At 56.1% G+C, this 13,092-nt stretch overlaps 1 protein-coding gene across 4 annotated transcripts; it reads left to right on the top strand.

The window, feature by feature from the left end:
• Positions 1 to 3,374: 3,374 nt before the first annotated feature.
• SLC7A4 (solute carrier family 7 member 4) lies at positions 3,375 to 9,444 on the top strand. Of its 4 annotated transcripts, none has more exons than XR_007778923.1 (5): positions 3,375 to 3,457; positions 4,575 to 5,627; positions 5,744 to 6,420; positions 7,202 to 7,327; positions 7,853 to 7,991. XR_007778923.1 is itself a non-coding variant. In XM_050980639.1 (5 exons), the coding sequence occupies exons 2-5, from the start codon at positions 4,646 to 4,648 to the stop codon at positions 8,044 to 8,046; spliced, it is 1,995 nt and encodes a 664-aa protein (XP_050836596.1). In that variant the 5' UTR covers positions 3,375 to 3,457; positions 4,575 to 4,645; the 3' UTR covers positions 8,047 to 9,444. The 4 variants fall into 4 exon arrangements, 3 of the variants coding, with proteins under 3 accessions (XP_050836596.1, XP_050836597.1, XP_030088745.2); XM_050980639.1 differs by having other exon boundaries at positions 7,186 to 7,327; positions 7,853 to 9,444; XM_050980640.1 differs by having other exon boundaries at positions 3,386 to 3,457; positions 4,578 to 5,627; positions 7,186 to 7,327; positions 7,853 to 9,444.
• Positions 9,445 to 13,092: the final 3,648 nt, after the last annotated feature.

Raw genomic sequence — 13,092 nt, 5'->3', positions numbered from 1 at the left:
GGGTGGCCTTATGGTGGGGAAAGCTGGTGCTGGAGGACATAAACACAAGATCAGAGCTACAAGGACCAAGGAGGCTTTTGGAAATTCAAGGCTGAGACCCACTCCCATTTCCATCATGTGTGGGTGTTCCCTCCCCATGGGGATGATGCTGCTGTGATTCAGCAACTGGAGACAAGACCTACTGCTTATGTGGAGTCTTCACCTCCTGGAAGAAGGTCCCCATCTGGAAAGCAGGCTGCTATAGGACCTGCACCACTGTAAAGTCCCCACAGAGCTCTTGGAACTGTGTTGCCACTGGACCATCAGGTCGGAGCTCCGTGCTACATTGCTGAACAGTGGTGAGGGGCAAGGTGGGCAACATTCCCCTCTGGAGACACCTTCATCCTCCTGGGAGGACACAGGGTAGCCACGGGTGCAGACTGGGTGAAGTCAGCATCTGTGGTCAGGTTTGTGACCAGAGCAATTGGCAAGGAAATTGCTTCCCAAAGTGAAGCTAGGGAAGGCAGGGGTGAACAGTGGGTTCTATGGCAGGAAAGGATACCCAGGTGCTGGGGGTGTCTCATTGCCTCCCAGAAACTTCTCTTTCTTCTACACAAGCTCTCTGGAATGGCTGGAGCAGCAGCAGAGTGAGGGTGTGGCTGGAGGAGCTGGGATCGAGGTTACTGCTTGTGGGTTCAGCCCCGCTGCACTGCCCTGTGGGGTGAGGGATGGAGTCCACCTCTATGCAGAGCCCCTGGGACCCAGGACTGCTGCTGACTACAAGGAGAGCCAGTGCCAGGGGCTGTTCTGGCACTGCCATGGCAACAGCAGCTCTCCAGCTTCCTGCTTCCGCCATCTGTTTGCAGATGGCTCTGCCAGGCAGCTGATCGCATCCAAGCTGAAATTTTCCATGCCTGTGCTCAGGTTGGGTTTCAGAAAGGCCAGGGTGGAGAACTGCAGGGGGTTAGACATGGGTAGCTGGTGGGAAAGGTTATCCTAAGGGAGCAAAGCCCCTGGGATGTGATCAGATCAGCAGGATTTCAGCAGAGGAACACTTGCTCAGCCCCTGAAGCTGGACAGTACAACATGGAAGATACTGTTTTTTCAAGCAAGTATCATTGTGTCACCAGAGGGTGACACCATCCCACAGCATTGCTGTGCCCCAGCCACTGCGGTTGTACTGCCAGTAACACAGGGCAGACCTGGTGAGAGCAACCCAAGGGAGCTGGAAGTTCTGCTGGGCTTTGGCTGGCTCAGCTCCTTGATTCAGTGACCTGTACAGCTCCCAAACTCTCAGCTGGTGTTCCAGGAACATGTGTTTGGCTTCAGGCATCCACAGAGCTGGACCAAAAGCCCAGAGCTCCATGTATGCCAGAAATGACATGGAGAGGGGATGCAAACCATGTAGAGGGTGATCTTGTCCCCCAATGAGTTGCAGCTGGATCAGTTGCTGAAGATTGGAGGCGGGCCTGATCTTGACAGGCCACACCTGTAACCAGCAAGAACTAGTGATATTTAAAAGTAAGGAAAGAGGAGTGAGGGGAGTCAGATTACTACTGCAAGGACCTGGAACAGTCAGTGTGTAGAGGAGCTGCCTGTGAAGAACATCAAGAAGGTATGAAGCTCTGACAATGCGAAATCCTTGTGCTGTGATGATGCTAGAACTTATGGTATCTAAGACAACAACCCAAGGATCAAGTTCCCTGTTCAGGTGCAAGGTGACTAACATGAGAGCTATGGCTCCATGCCAGCCCCATGTTCACCCAGGAGCTGGTGGAAGGTGAGTAATGGGTAGCAGGAAGGGACAAGTCCTGTTTATTCCTTCCTTTTCCTGTATTTTGGGCTGTTGAGAAGAGTGAAGTCCCTCCACATAAGGAGGTCAACCCAGTGTGGATAAAGGTATGCTCAGGTGGGAGCCCTCAAGAGTTGCAGTATGGACTCTAGAGTTGTGGGTGCAACTTGAGGGTGACATTTGGGGTGGTGACTGGTGGGTCCATGAAAATGTTAGTTTAAGTGCCCAGGAGCCATCAGAAAGCTAGATAAGACATGAGAAGAAAATGAAAAACATGTTGCTGCTGTGAAGCACCTAAATGCAAATTCCTTCACCCTGACAAAGGCACAGCAGGGGATGGAACAAGCTCCTCTGCAAAGGCCCTGGGAACACCAGGGATCTGGAACACCTTCCAGCTGAGCTGGACTCCTTTATCTCCTTTACCCTCTGCACAAGAGGGGCAGGGTGGAGATAAAACTATGGGTGGCATGGAGAGGGACTTCACTCTCTAGAAATACAAGAGCAGTAGCATCAAAGGGCACCTGTAATAGGCAGGTTTGTGTGGGATGGGTGACTACTTGGGAAACTCCTGCCCCAGGGAGCTGGAGAAGCAGAAGGTTTGTGGTGGTTCAAGAGGAGGTGAAGCACTCCTGGAAAAGAAACACCTTTTAGCTTAGAGATGGATAGAGCTGATTCCCCTTCACTGCCCTGCAGAGCCAGGTGGAAACACTACAGGCTTCTGCTCAGGATTTGTGCTCCTGGCTAGGCAGGACTGGGAGCTGGAGGGGCCTGTGCAGGAGCTCCCCCTCCCACAGCTTTCTCCACACCTCAGTTTCTTCATGATAAACACCTGAGCACAGGGGATGTGCCTGCCCTTCAGGTTGCTGCTCCAGAGCAGAATGAGTAGAGGCAGAGGAGCAGGATCTCAGCTCCCTGTTCCATCCAGAACTGCAGCCAGTGGATGGAATTTGGTATAACTGCTCCATTACAGAATCACAGAGTAGTCTGGGTTAGAAGAGACTTTGGATTAGAAGCTCCTGAGTGGGAACACCTTTCACTATCCCAGGTTGCTTCAGGCCCTGTCCAACCTGGCCTTGGGCACTTCCAGAGATCCAGGGACAACCACAAGCTGCCCTGGGCACTCTGTGCCACGGCCTCCCCACCCTCATAGCCAAGAATTCCTTCCTAATAACCCTAATAACCTATGTAATCCTGCCCTCTGTCAGTAGGAAGCCATTCCCTCTTGTCACTCCAGGTGCTTGTCCCAAGTCCCTATCCAGCTCTCTTGGAACCCCTTTAGGCATGGGAAAGAGCTCTGACGTCTTCCTGGAGCCTTCTCCAGGCTGAACACCCCCAGCTCTCCCGGCCTGTCTCCGGAGCAGCCCAGGCTGCAGCCTCTGGAATATCTCCATACCCACCCTGAATCCCGTTTCTGTGCGGCTCCAACCGGGCTTACACTCTCGGGGCGCTGCCCACCCTGGGGTCGTGGGGATCGCCCTGTGTCTGCCCCTTCCAGGGGCTGGAGGTGCAGCCCCGCCGTCCCCAGCCGCTGCTGCCCGCTCCGGGAAACAGCCCTAGGGCTGGGCCGGGTGCCCGCCCGGCCTCCGCCCTTCCGCCGAGCCCCGGGAGGCGGAGCCGGGCGGCGGCAGCGGCGGCGCGGAGCAGGTGAGGCCGGGGCCGGTGCGGGGCCCCCGGCCACCCTCGCAGGTGAGCGACAGCGCCTGAGACCGGGAGCCGGGCTGGGATCGGCACTGTGCGGAGCGTCCTGGGGGAGTGCGGCCGGGATCGGGGCCGGGGCTCGGCGCCGCCCGCAACCGGCGTCGTGGCGGGGTTGAGCAGGGGCGCAACTATCGCCTCTCGCCGCCCAGGATTAATCCGGAACCCCCACACGCATTCCTCGGTCTGGGGGTCCCCACCCTTGGCCACCCCCCTCTCCCGGGCTCATCCGTGGCCAGTAGGCACCGAGCTCCACATCTCCCAGCTGCGCCTGTTGCGTTTGTTGGGATTGGGGACCCCGGGACTGCCAACGCCTCCGGTCGCGGGGAACTGGATGTGCAGGGCTGGGAGTCTCAGCCAGAACGGATTGTGCGCGTTATCCTCAGGGGCCATCATCGGCCCTATCATTCCATCTCCTCGTGGGCTTTTCACGACCTTTTTGCCTCTCAGATGTGGACCCTGGAGTGGGGCTGCACCAGCCCTCCGAGCAGGTTTTTTACGTAGGTATGGGGCTTCTGGCACAGGAGGGAGAGCAAGGGGGAGGGGAGAGTGTCCCCAGAGTCACCAATCACCCCATGGAGTAGCTGGGAAGCAGCACCTGAATGTCCCTAGTGCTGTGTCCTCCCACTGTCATGATGGCAGCTGCCAGTGTGGCTGGTCCCTGGCACTGGCTGTTTCTTGGTCTCCCTGGAGACTCCCATGGGAGTGGCTCTGGACTTCTGCTGCAGCCTCTGGGGAAGCAGTAGGATCCTGGGAGCAGGGAGATGCTACGTGCCCCCGTGATGGGGTCCTGGCACAGCAGGGCAAAGTTCAAGTATATGTTGAATAAGGTGGAGAGGAGGTAGCAAGGAAGCTTTCATCAGGGCCAGAGCAGACTGGTTTGGGCTTTAATGGGGAGATGCTGCCCTGCGACTGCTGTGGTTTGCCTGCCACCTGGCACATGTCCCTGTCCTGTGCCACCTCTGGAGGAGGACACACTCTCTGCTGAGCTCTGTGCTGGCTGAGGAGCCAGGGACACCTGGAATGTGCCATGGAGGCTTTTTCACCCTGTCCCCAGCACTTGATACCTCACTACCAAGGGAATGTTCACCTCTTCCTGCCCCTCTAGCAGGTCGCCAGGCAGAATCTCACTGCTGAGGACCCCTCACTCTGCTGAGGGCAGGGCCCGCTGCCTCCACGATGGCAAGATGGCTGCCCCGCTCCACTGCCCTGACCCGCTTCTGCCAGAAGCTCAACCGGGTGAAGACCCTGGAGGACGACATGATGGAGACATCCTTTAACAGATGCCTTTCCACCATTGACTTGACGCTGCTGGGCATCGGGGGCATGGTGGGCTCCGGGCTGTACGTCCTCACAGGCACTGTGGCCAAGGAGATTGCCGGCCCTGCCGTCATCGTCTCCTTCATCATTGCTGGCTTTGCCTCACTCCTGGCTGCTTTCTGCTATGCTGAGTTTGGAGCCCGCGTGCCCAAGACAGGCTCTGCCTACATGTTCACTTACGTGTCTGTGGGTGAAATCTGGGCTTTCCTTATCGGCTGGAACGTGCTGCTGGAGTACATGATTGGGGGGGCCGCAGTGGCCAGGGCCTGGAGTGGCTATCTGGACTCCATCTTTGACCACAAGATCAAGAACTTCACCGAGACCCATGTGGGTGCCTGGCAGGTGCCGTTCCTGGCCCGCTATCCAGACTTCCTGGCAGCTGCCATCCTGCTGGTAGCTACCATCTTCATCTCCTTTGGGGCCAAAGTGTCCTCCTGGCTCAACCATGTCTTCTCGGCCATCAGCATGGGCGTCATCCTCTTCATCCTCGTTATGGGCTTTGTCCTTGCACAGCCCAAGAACTGGAGCACCCAGGAGGGTGGCTTTGCCCCATATGGGCTGTCGGGCATCATGGCTGGCACAGCCACCTGCTTCTATGCCTTTGTGGGCTTTGACGTCATCGCAGCCTCCAGCGAAGAGGCCAGGAACCCGCAGAGGGCTGTCCCCAGGGCCATTGCTTTCTCCTTGGGGCTGGCCACTGGTGCCTATATCCTTGTGTCAGTTGTGCTGACGCTGATGGTGCCCTGGCACACACTGGACCCTGACTCTGCCCTGGCTGATGCGTTCTACAGGAGGGGCTACGCCTGGGCAGGGTTTCTGGTGGCTGCTGGCTCCATCTGTGGTGAGTACAGGCAGCGGTGGGAGGGAGCTGCCCACCCTCCTGCCTTGGGGGCTGGCAACAATCTCCAGTTTGGGTTTGGGTCTGATGGGGTCTTCTTTCTTCTACTCATCCCTCAGCAATGAACACAGTTCTACTGAGCAACCTCTTCTCCCTGCCACGCATTGTCTACGCCATGGCCGAGGATGGGCTCTTCTTTCAGGTTTTCTCCCGAGTGCACCCCTGCACACAGGTGCCCGTGGTCGGCATCGTGGTCTTCGGGCTGCTTATGGCCCTGCTGGCCCTCATCTTTGACCTAGAGGCCCTGGTGCAGTTCCTATCCATAGGCACTCTGCTGGCCTACACCTTCGTGGCTGCCAGCATCATTGTCCTGCGCTTCCAGCAGCAGAAGGGGGATGTCCCCGCACCAGGGCCCAGCGGCCAGCCCAGCACTGAGCCCCATGAGGGCCCATCTGGGGGAGAGCTGAAGGAGTACGAGTCCTTCTCTGACAAGCTGCACCTGGTGGACAGGGACAAGAGCAAAGAGCAGCGGGAGCCGGGGCAGCTGAAGGCAGCTTTTGAGCCCTACCTGGAGTTCCTCAGCGACTTCTACCCGGGTGAGGTGGTCACAATAGCTGTGGTGACCTTGATGGTGTCTGCCATCTGCCTCTGCTCTATCTTAGTGTTTGGCAATACCCACCTCCACCTGCCTACCTGGAGCTACTCCCTGCTGCTGGTCCTCTTCAGTCTGGGCTTCCTGCTCAGCCTCCTCCTCATCTGGGCACATGAGCAGCAGCACAGCACCCAGACCTTCCAGGTATGCCCAGGGCCCAGGCAGGAAATCCCTCTGCAGGGGTGAGGGGAGGTGGGAGCAGTTCTGATGGACCTGCAGGGCTCCCAGACACAGCACTTTGTTGAAAGCACCACAGCTGCTGAAGGAGGAGGAGGAGGGAGGAGAGGAGGAGGAGGGAGGAGAGGAGGAAGAGGGTGTTTGTGGACACTGTATGGGGGGTGTTGGTGCCTCTGCCGTTACTCTGTGTGGCCACCGGTCCCCAGGAGAGGATATCCCAGCAGTTCTGTGTCCATCCCATGGGATGGATCCCAGGGATTGCTCCTGTCCACCTTGGGCTCCCTTCTTTGCATCCCCACAATTCCTCTGCTCCTCTTCTGCCTCAGCTCCTTACTTTGGCTGCCCTTCACCTATGTGATGGAGCCCATTTTCAGCCTCCAAACCACTTCTGTGCCTCATGTGTTCCCCCTCGCCTGTTTTCAACCCACCTGAGCCCTGATCTAGTCAGTGCAGCTTCATAACGCAGCAGTAATACCACTTCCCTGCTATGCCCCTGCCCTGGCTCCTCTAGCAAGGACCACGTTGGCTCAGAATCACGCCAGGAGCTTATTTGGTCCTCGTGATGATGCCTGTGCCCACCTTGCTAGCCTGGCTCCCAGCTCCATTGTTCCTTTTCCTTTAAAAAAACTGCTGCTTCTAAAAATCCCAACGTGACAGTCCCTTTGTCCCACACATTTGCCAGTGCTGTCATTTGTCCCTGTAATTTTAAAGATTGAGAATGTGGTCCTGCAGGTCTCACCCCTGCCAGCTCCTTTTCTCCGGCAGATCCCCCTGGTACCCCTCTCCCCAGCACTGAGCATCATCCTCAACATCTACCTGATGCTGAAGCTCAGTTACATGACATGGCTCCGCTTCACCATCTGGCTGCTCTTGGGTGAGTGATCCATCCCATGGCTGCTCTGGGGAGGGGGAACAGAATTTGTCTTGGCACTCTCCAGCTCCTTTGGCAGTTCCTCTCCCCCATTTATGGGTCTGTAAAGCGTATCCTGCCCCTTTCTGCCTCTGGTTCCCCTTTGGAGACACAAGGTGAGGTCTCCCAGCATCTCCTGATCCTCTCTGTTTCTCAGATTGTTTCAGCTTGTTCGTGTTAAAAGTTCAGATCCTCCTTAAAGCCCTGGGCCAGAACCACCCCCTACTCCTGAGGCAGCTCCCTGTGGCTCAGGAAGTCCGTCCCTTTCCCAGGGACTGAGGGTGCCCTCCTTGCTCTTAACATGCTTATAACCTTGGGCAGGACACTTCTTCTCCTGCATGCAGCTCAGTTAAGCCCCCGTGGTGTTTTAGCTTTTTGCTCTGCTGGCTTACTGGCCACATCCGTGCCACATTCCGCTGTGGTGCCAGCCATGATGGTGCCAGCAGCCAGGCTGTGCTGGAGCCCCTGCTGTCCCTGTCCCCGCTGCAGGCTTGTTCGTCTATTTTGGCTACGGCATCTGGCACAGCAAGGAGAACCTGCGGGAGCCACGAGCCCAGCGTGTCAGTGCCCGCTACGTGGTGTTCCCGGGTGGCAGCCTGGAGGAGAGGGTGCAAGCAGTCCAGCCCAGCAGCCAGCCTGCCACCAGGCTGCCAGACACCGACAGCGAGGACTGCAAGAGATGACACCCCTGGCAACGGGGGCACCTGGAGATGGGAGTGTCGGAATCTCCTCCCGCAGTGAGGCGAGAGCCCCACCCCCCTCCTCCTGGTCCCTCTGACTGCAGAGCCACTGGGGCTGCCCTGGGTGTGGGGCTCCACCTGGAGAGGATGAGGGTGCTCACCCTTCCCCACACGCTTCTGACAGATTATGGAGGGGCCAGCTTCCTCCCTCCCCTCCCCTGCACTCAAGAGCTGGGTCTCAGCCCAGTGCCTGCCCTGCTCATGAGGAGCTGTGTCCTTGTTCACCTCTCCCCGAGCACACCCTGGCACTGTGTGGTACATCTCCTGTCTGCCAGCACATCTGTGCAGCTGGGCATGCAGAGGTTCCGCAGGGACCAGGACAGGCAGCCCAATTGCTGTCCATGCCAACTCTCATCCTGAGTGCAGCCCCCCTGCCTCCTGCAGAGTCTCCTTGTGAAGGAGGCAAGGGCCAGTCATGCATCCCCACAGGCACCCTGCCATCCCTATCCCCAGGGCTGCTCTCCTCAGCGGCTGGGGCTGAGGGAGCTGAGGGGCAGCTGGAGACATGACATGGAGAAGGGATAGGGCCAGAGTGGGTGGCTGGGAAGGCACCCCAGGAAAGCCAGTGGAGGCTGGCACAGCAAGAGCCCAGCTGCATCTTCCCAGCCGCTGGAATTGGCTGTCTGAGGAGTGGACTGGGGGCCATGCCCACAGGAAGACACTGCCATGGCCAGGCTCTTGCCCCAGTCCTGAGCAGGGTATGGGTGCTCAGGACCCCAGGTATATTGCCTTGTCCTTGGGGGTCCCCAGTGGCATCCCTGGGCTGGTCTGCCTGGAGCCAGCTCCCTACTTCTCCTGCACCCCAGCAGCACCACCTGCCCCACCATGGGGACTCAACCCTCACGACACCCCTTCCAGGCTCTCTGGGACTTCAGACAGGCTCACAAGGTGCTTTTTCAGTATTGCCCCCCTCCCCAGCAATCATCCCCATACTTTGGGGTCACCCCAGCTGCAAGGATGCCATAGCGGGTCCCCAGCAGCACTGCTGCAGCCACCCCTGGCTGTTTTGCCCACAAGCCCATGGTCAGTCAAGTGTGAGGCTGCCAACTTGACAGGCCTTGCAGCATGGACACCCTGCTCCATCCTCATCCTCTGCATGCTGTGAGGAGCTGGGGACTGTGACCAAGCTGTTCCATTACTTCTTGCTGGCCAGTCCCTGGGGGACCCTCAGTAGGATACGCTGGCTCTGGTGAACCCCTCTGTCTGCCAGCACTGCTCCATGTCCCACCTCGTCGCTGCGCAGCCGCCACCAGTGCTATGGCCCCGCTTGGCACCTCTGTGTCGTGGCTTGTGAGCAACAGGCTGATTTGGTCATCCTCATAAACACTGATTCTGCCGTGACTCTGACTGGTTGTGATCTCTATGTCCCCGAGACTCAAGGTGGGAAGCACTCCCCAGTGGATGCTCAGGAAAGCCCCCCCAGAAAGTGGGGAAAGGGAGGGTGCCTACTGCCCCCCTGCTGCCACCAGGGTTCCAGTCATGAGGACAAGCTCCAGCCAGACCCACAGATACCAGGATCCCACAGGGCTGGGGTAGGCTGGGACAAATACCCTGATATTGACCCAGACAGACCCGCTGTGAGCAGTGACGACAGTGCTGAGTCAGCACCAGGGCAGGGTTTCTAAAGCTGCCCAAGGTTATGAGCCAAAGGATGTGAGAATTGGTGCAATTAATAGGAATTATTTATAACGCAGTCACCCCCATCCCGACACTGTTGTTCTCTATCTAGGGAGATGTCCTTCGTGAGATAACAGTCCTTTTTCATTAAAAAGCAGGTGTTCAACAGCACCCAGGGAAGCACAGGCTGAACCCTCCTTAGTGACTCAGCTTTAATCTCGGTAATAAAGCCATTGTCAACAGGACAAAGGCGAGTAAAAAGATCCACAGGGACAGAGGAGGAAAAGGGAGCCCAGTGCAGAGCAGGGGAAGGGCAGGAAAGTCCTCACAGAGAGGGATGGGCGGAGGGTGACTTTTAGGTTCCCCTGTGGAGGAAAGTCAATGGCAGTCACATGTCTCAGCTCTCCTAGCAGGGGTCTCAATCAGCCTTTTAAGCTGCAAAAGACCAAATAGCTATTGAATGAACATTGTAACCATTGATATTTATTCTATTTAAAAACATTCATTTCTAAAAATGCACAGAAATCCCAGTTAGGCTGTGGCACAAAAAGCACAGGGTCCTCCCCAGCAGAGCAGAAGTTGCCAGGGATGCAGCCAGCAGGGTATTAAAGGATTGGAGTGTAGTTCTCTGGCACCTGGAAGGCCAGTGGGGCCTCCCAAGCACACCTGTGCAGTTTTTTTAAAACAGGATTACAAAATTGGTTGTTTCATGTGTCATACACTATCCTACAGCAGTAACATGCTCTGCACAGAACATGTTTTAATTGATTTTTAATTGACTGCTCATTAATATGCACAGAAGAAGAGGGGGATGGCAGCAACCACTGGCACCCAGACAGCCCTTCTACAGGAATTTGTTCCTGAAAATTGTATCAGTAGAGAAAAAAAATGCAAACTAATCAGCAAAGATGGCTTTATGCAACAGGCTTTAAGATGGCAGCCTCTTGTCAGAGAAAACACTGGCTGCCCAATCCATACCCTCAATTCCAAACAGATGTAAAACGAAACCATTCCCATGTGCAGCTCCCAGAACCCTGTTTCATGGAGCTCCACGAGCAGCTACTTGCTGCTTCCCTGTGGCTGACCATACACCTGTTTTCCAGAGCAGTATCCTTCTCCAAATTAGCTTAAAAATATACATAATGTCCTCTATTTTCTGGAAGCCATGGTAATGATGTAGTCAGGCTGCAGGAAATCAATCTCTTTGTAGAGCTGCAGGGCGGTATGTGGGTCAGTGCTGGCGTGGGCAGTGCTAGGGCTCCAGGAATGGGGAAGGGCTTTATGGGCCATGGGGCAGGAGCAGCTCTGGCACACGTGCTCTGGGCTGGATTAAGAGGGTTAGAGTGAGTCCTGGATGATAATCCCCACAGATAGCATGGGAGTGGACAGGCAGCAGCCAGGGCTGGCTGAGCCTCTCCAGTGATGCTGCTGGACTGGGAGAGTAGCTGGCAGGGCAATGCTGGTTTGTTGTGCCCTGGGAGGACAGTTCCCATAAGGCAGGTGCAGCAGGACAAGAAGAAATGCAAATCCAAAGGGGAATAAGAAAGGGATTTGTACTAGAGAGAAAATCAGTGTTGGGGCTGCCACCTTAAAGGGGTTTAAATGGCAGTGAGTAACCGAGCCTGTGGACTTTAGCCCCAGGTGCAAGTCAGGGGTGCTCCAGGGATGGACAAAAGGACTGAGCCAGTGATGATTTTGGAGGTTTCAGGGCACAGGATCACTGCTGCAGCCCATGCAGCCCCGGGGATGGCACTAGTGGGAGGTGCAGAGATTTCTGGGCTGTAGGAGTTCTTACACAAATCACTGGGTAGTGGAACCCACAGGGATTGCTGGGCTCTTGCTTGGGAAAGCACAGGGGAGCAGGACTTGCAGGTGCACAGTTTAATAACTGGAATAAGCAGCTGCTTGCAAAGCTGAGCCTTGTCTATGCTGGAGGGAGGAAAAGGGGAGCCCCAAGCACTGGAAGGGGGTGGTGGGTTGCATCCAGGAGAGAGCAGCTCCATGTCCTAATTAAATCACTTCCCAGCCTCATGTTCCCACATGATCCCTCCCTCCCTCCCTCCCTCCCAGCCCTTCCCCTCCTCTCCCAGCTCTGAAATCAGCACAGATGAGCTGCAGGGCTTGGGGAGGCTGGCTGTAAGTAATCCTCTCATTATCCTGCCCTGCTCCCCTCCTCCTCCTGCAGACACAGCCCGAGGATGAGATAAGCACCACGCATCATTCCAGGATGCTAGCAGTGGTGTATCTGCTCCTACCACCAGCAGGAGAATGGCAGGACATTAAAAAATGGCAGAGAGCAAGTGGTCTTGTTGCCCCCTTGTCCCTGCACGGTGTGCTGGTGGTCAGGCAGACAGGTCCCCAGGTCATTCCAGGAGTGTTTGTGCTGTGTCTCAGCAGTCCTGCAGCCACAGCTCTTCCCTGTCTCAGCACTTTCCCAGAAGCTGTGCAAGCGAGGGCACAAACGCTGTGGCCCCTTCCCTGTGGCAGAGGCTCCATCCAACACCAGATGCATCCGCTGCATCTGCTTTGAGGGCAAGAGAGGAAATGGCCATTTCCCCACATGTAACACACCACAGACACAAAACTGCAGCTACTGGCCTCATTTATCTTAGCAGTTTTTTCCAGCATTACACATTCTATAAAAGGAGAATAAATCTTCCCCACATGCACAGGAGGCATGGAATGAAGCAGTGGACTGAAACTGCCATGAGGAAGATTTAAGCAGGAGACCAGAAACGTTTCCTGAGGCAATGACAGCTTGGCCTGAGGTTGTGAAACATCTGTCAGATGCTGGCAGGAAGGAGCTGCAGCAAGTGGCTCTTCTGCAGCCAGGATGGCTGGTTTCTCATTACCCCACACCTCTCTTGCTAGGCTGGAAGCATTCTAGAGCAGCCAATCCTTGCTGGAACAAGAGCCAATGCACCTCTGGGCATGGCAGCGCACTTGACATCCTAAAGGAGATGAAAGTGCTCAAGAAAAATACTTGGGAAACACAAAACCTCCTTTTCTGTGTGGGGGCAGCAGTTGGAGCCACGCTGGAGGCTCCACTGCCCAGCCCTGCCTCCAAAGTTAGAAGCTGCTACAGCAAGAACTTTGGGATCACCTCTGTAACTTACACCAGAGAAGTTCCACATGGAATCAGGCAGTGAGCTTCCCTGGAGCAGTAATGCTCATTTTCCAGAAACAAGCAGCTGGAACAGCCCCAGAGCACTGCAGCAAAACAAGCTGGCAGATCCTTCTGAAAGGTGACAGGGGACAGTCAAGGCTTCAAAAGGCCACTGAGCAAAGTGAGAGCTACTCAAGAATTCTGGGAAAATACCATTAGTGGCAATCATTGTGGATTTATGTAACCTCTGTGCTCTGACTCAGAGA

Source organism: Serinus canaria, chromosome 15 (genome assembly GCF_022539315.1).
Source record: "Serinus canaria isolate serCan28SL12 chromosome 15, serCan2020, whole genome shotgun sequence".
In the NCBI taxonomy this organism is placed as follows: Eukaryota; Metazoa; Chordata; class Aves; order Passeriformes; family Fringillidae; genus Serinus; species Serinus canaria.
This window is presented reverse-complemented; position numbering and strand designations above follow the sequence as displayed.

What these genes read in the sequence shown, in the direction of transcription:
- SLC7A4 (XM_050980639.1), top strand. Translation starts at nt 4,646, where the DNA reads ATGGCAAGATGGCTGCCCCGCTCCACTGCCCTGACCCGCTTCTGCCAG. An exon ending in GGCTGCTGGCTCCATCTGTG is followed by an intron (nt 5,628 to 5,743) that starts GTGAGTACAGGC and finishes CTCATCCCTCAG; the next exon opens with CAATGAACACAGTTCTACTG. An exon ending in CACCATCTGGCTGCTCTTGG is followed by an intron (nt 7,328 to 7,852) that starts GTGAGTGATCCA and finishes TCCCCGCTGCAG; the next exon opens with GCTTGTTCGTCTATTTTGGC.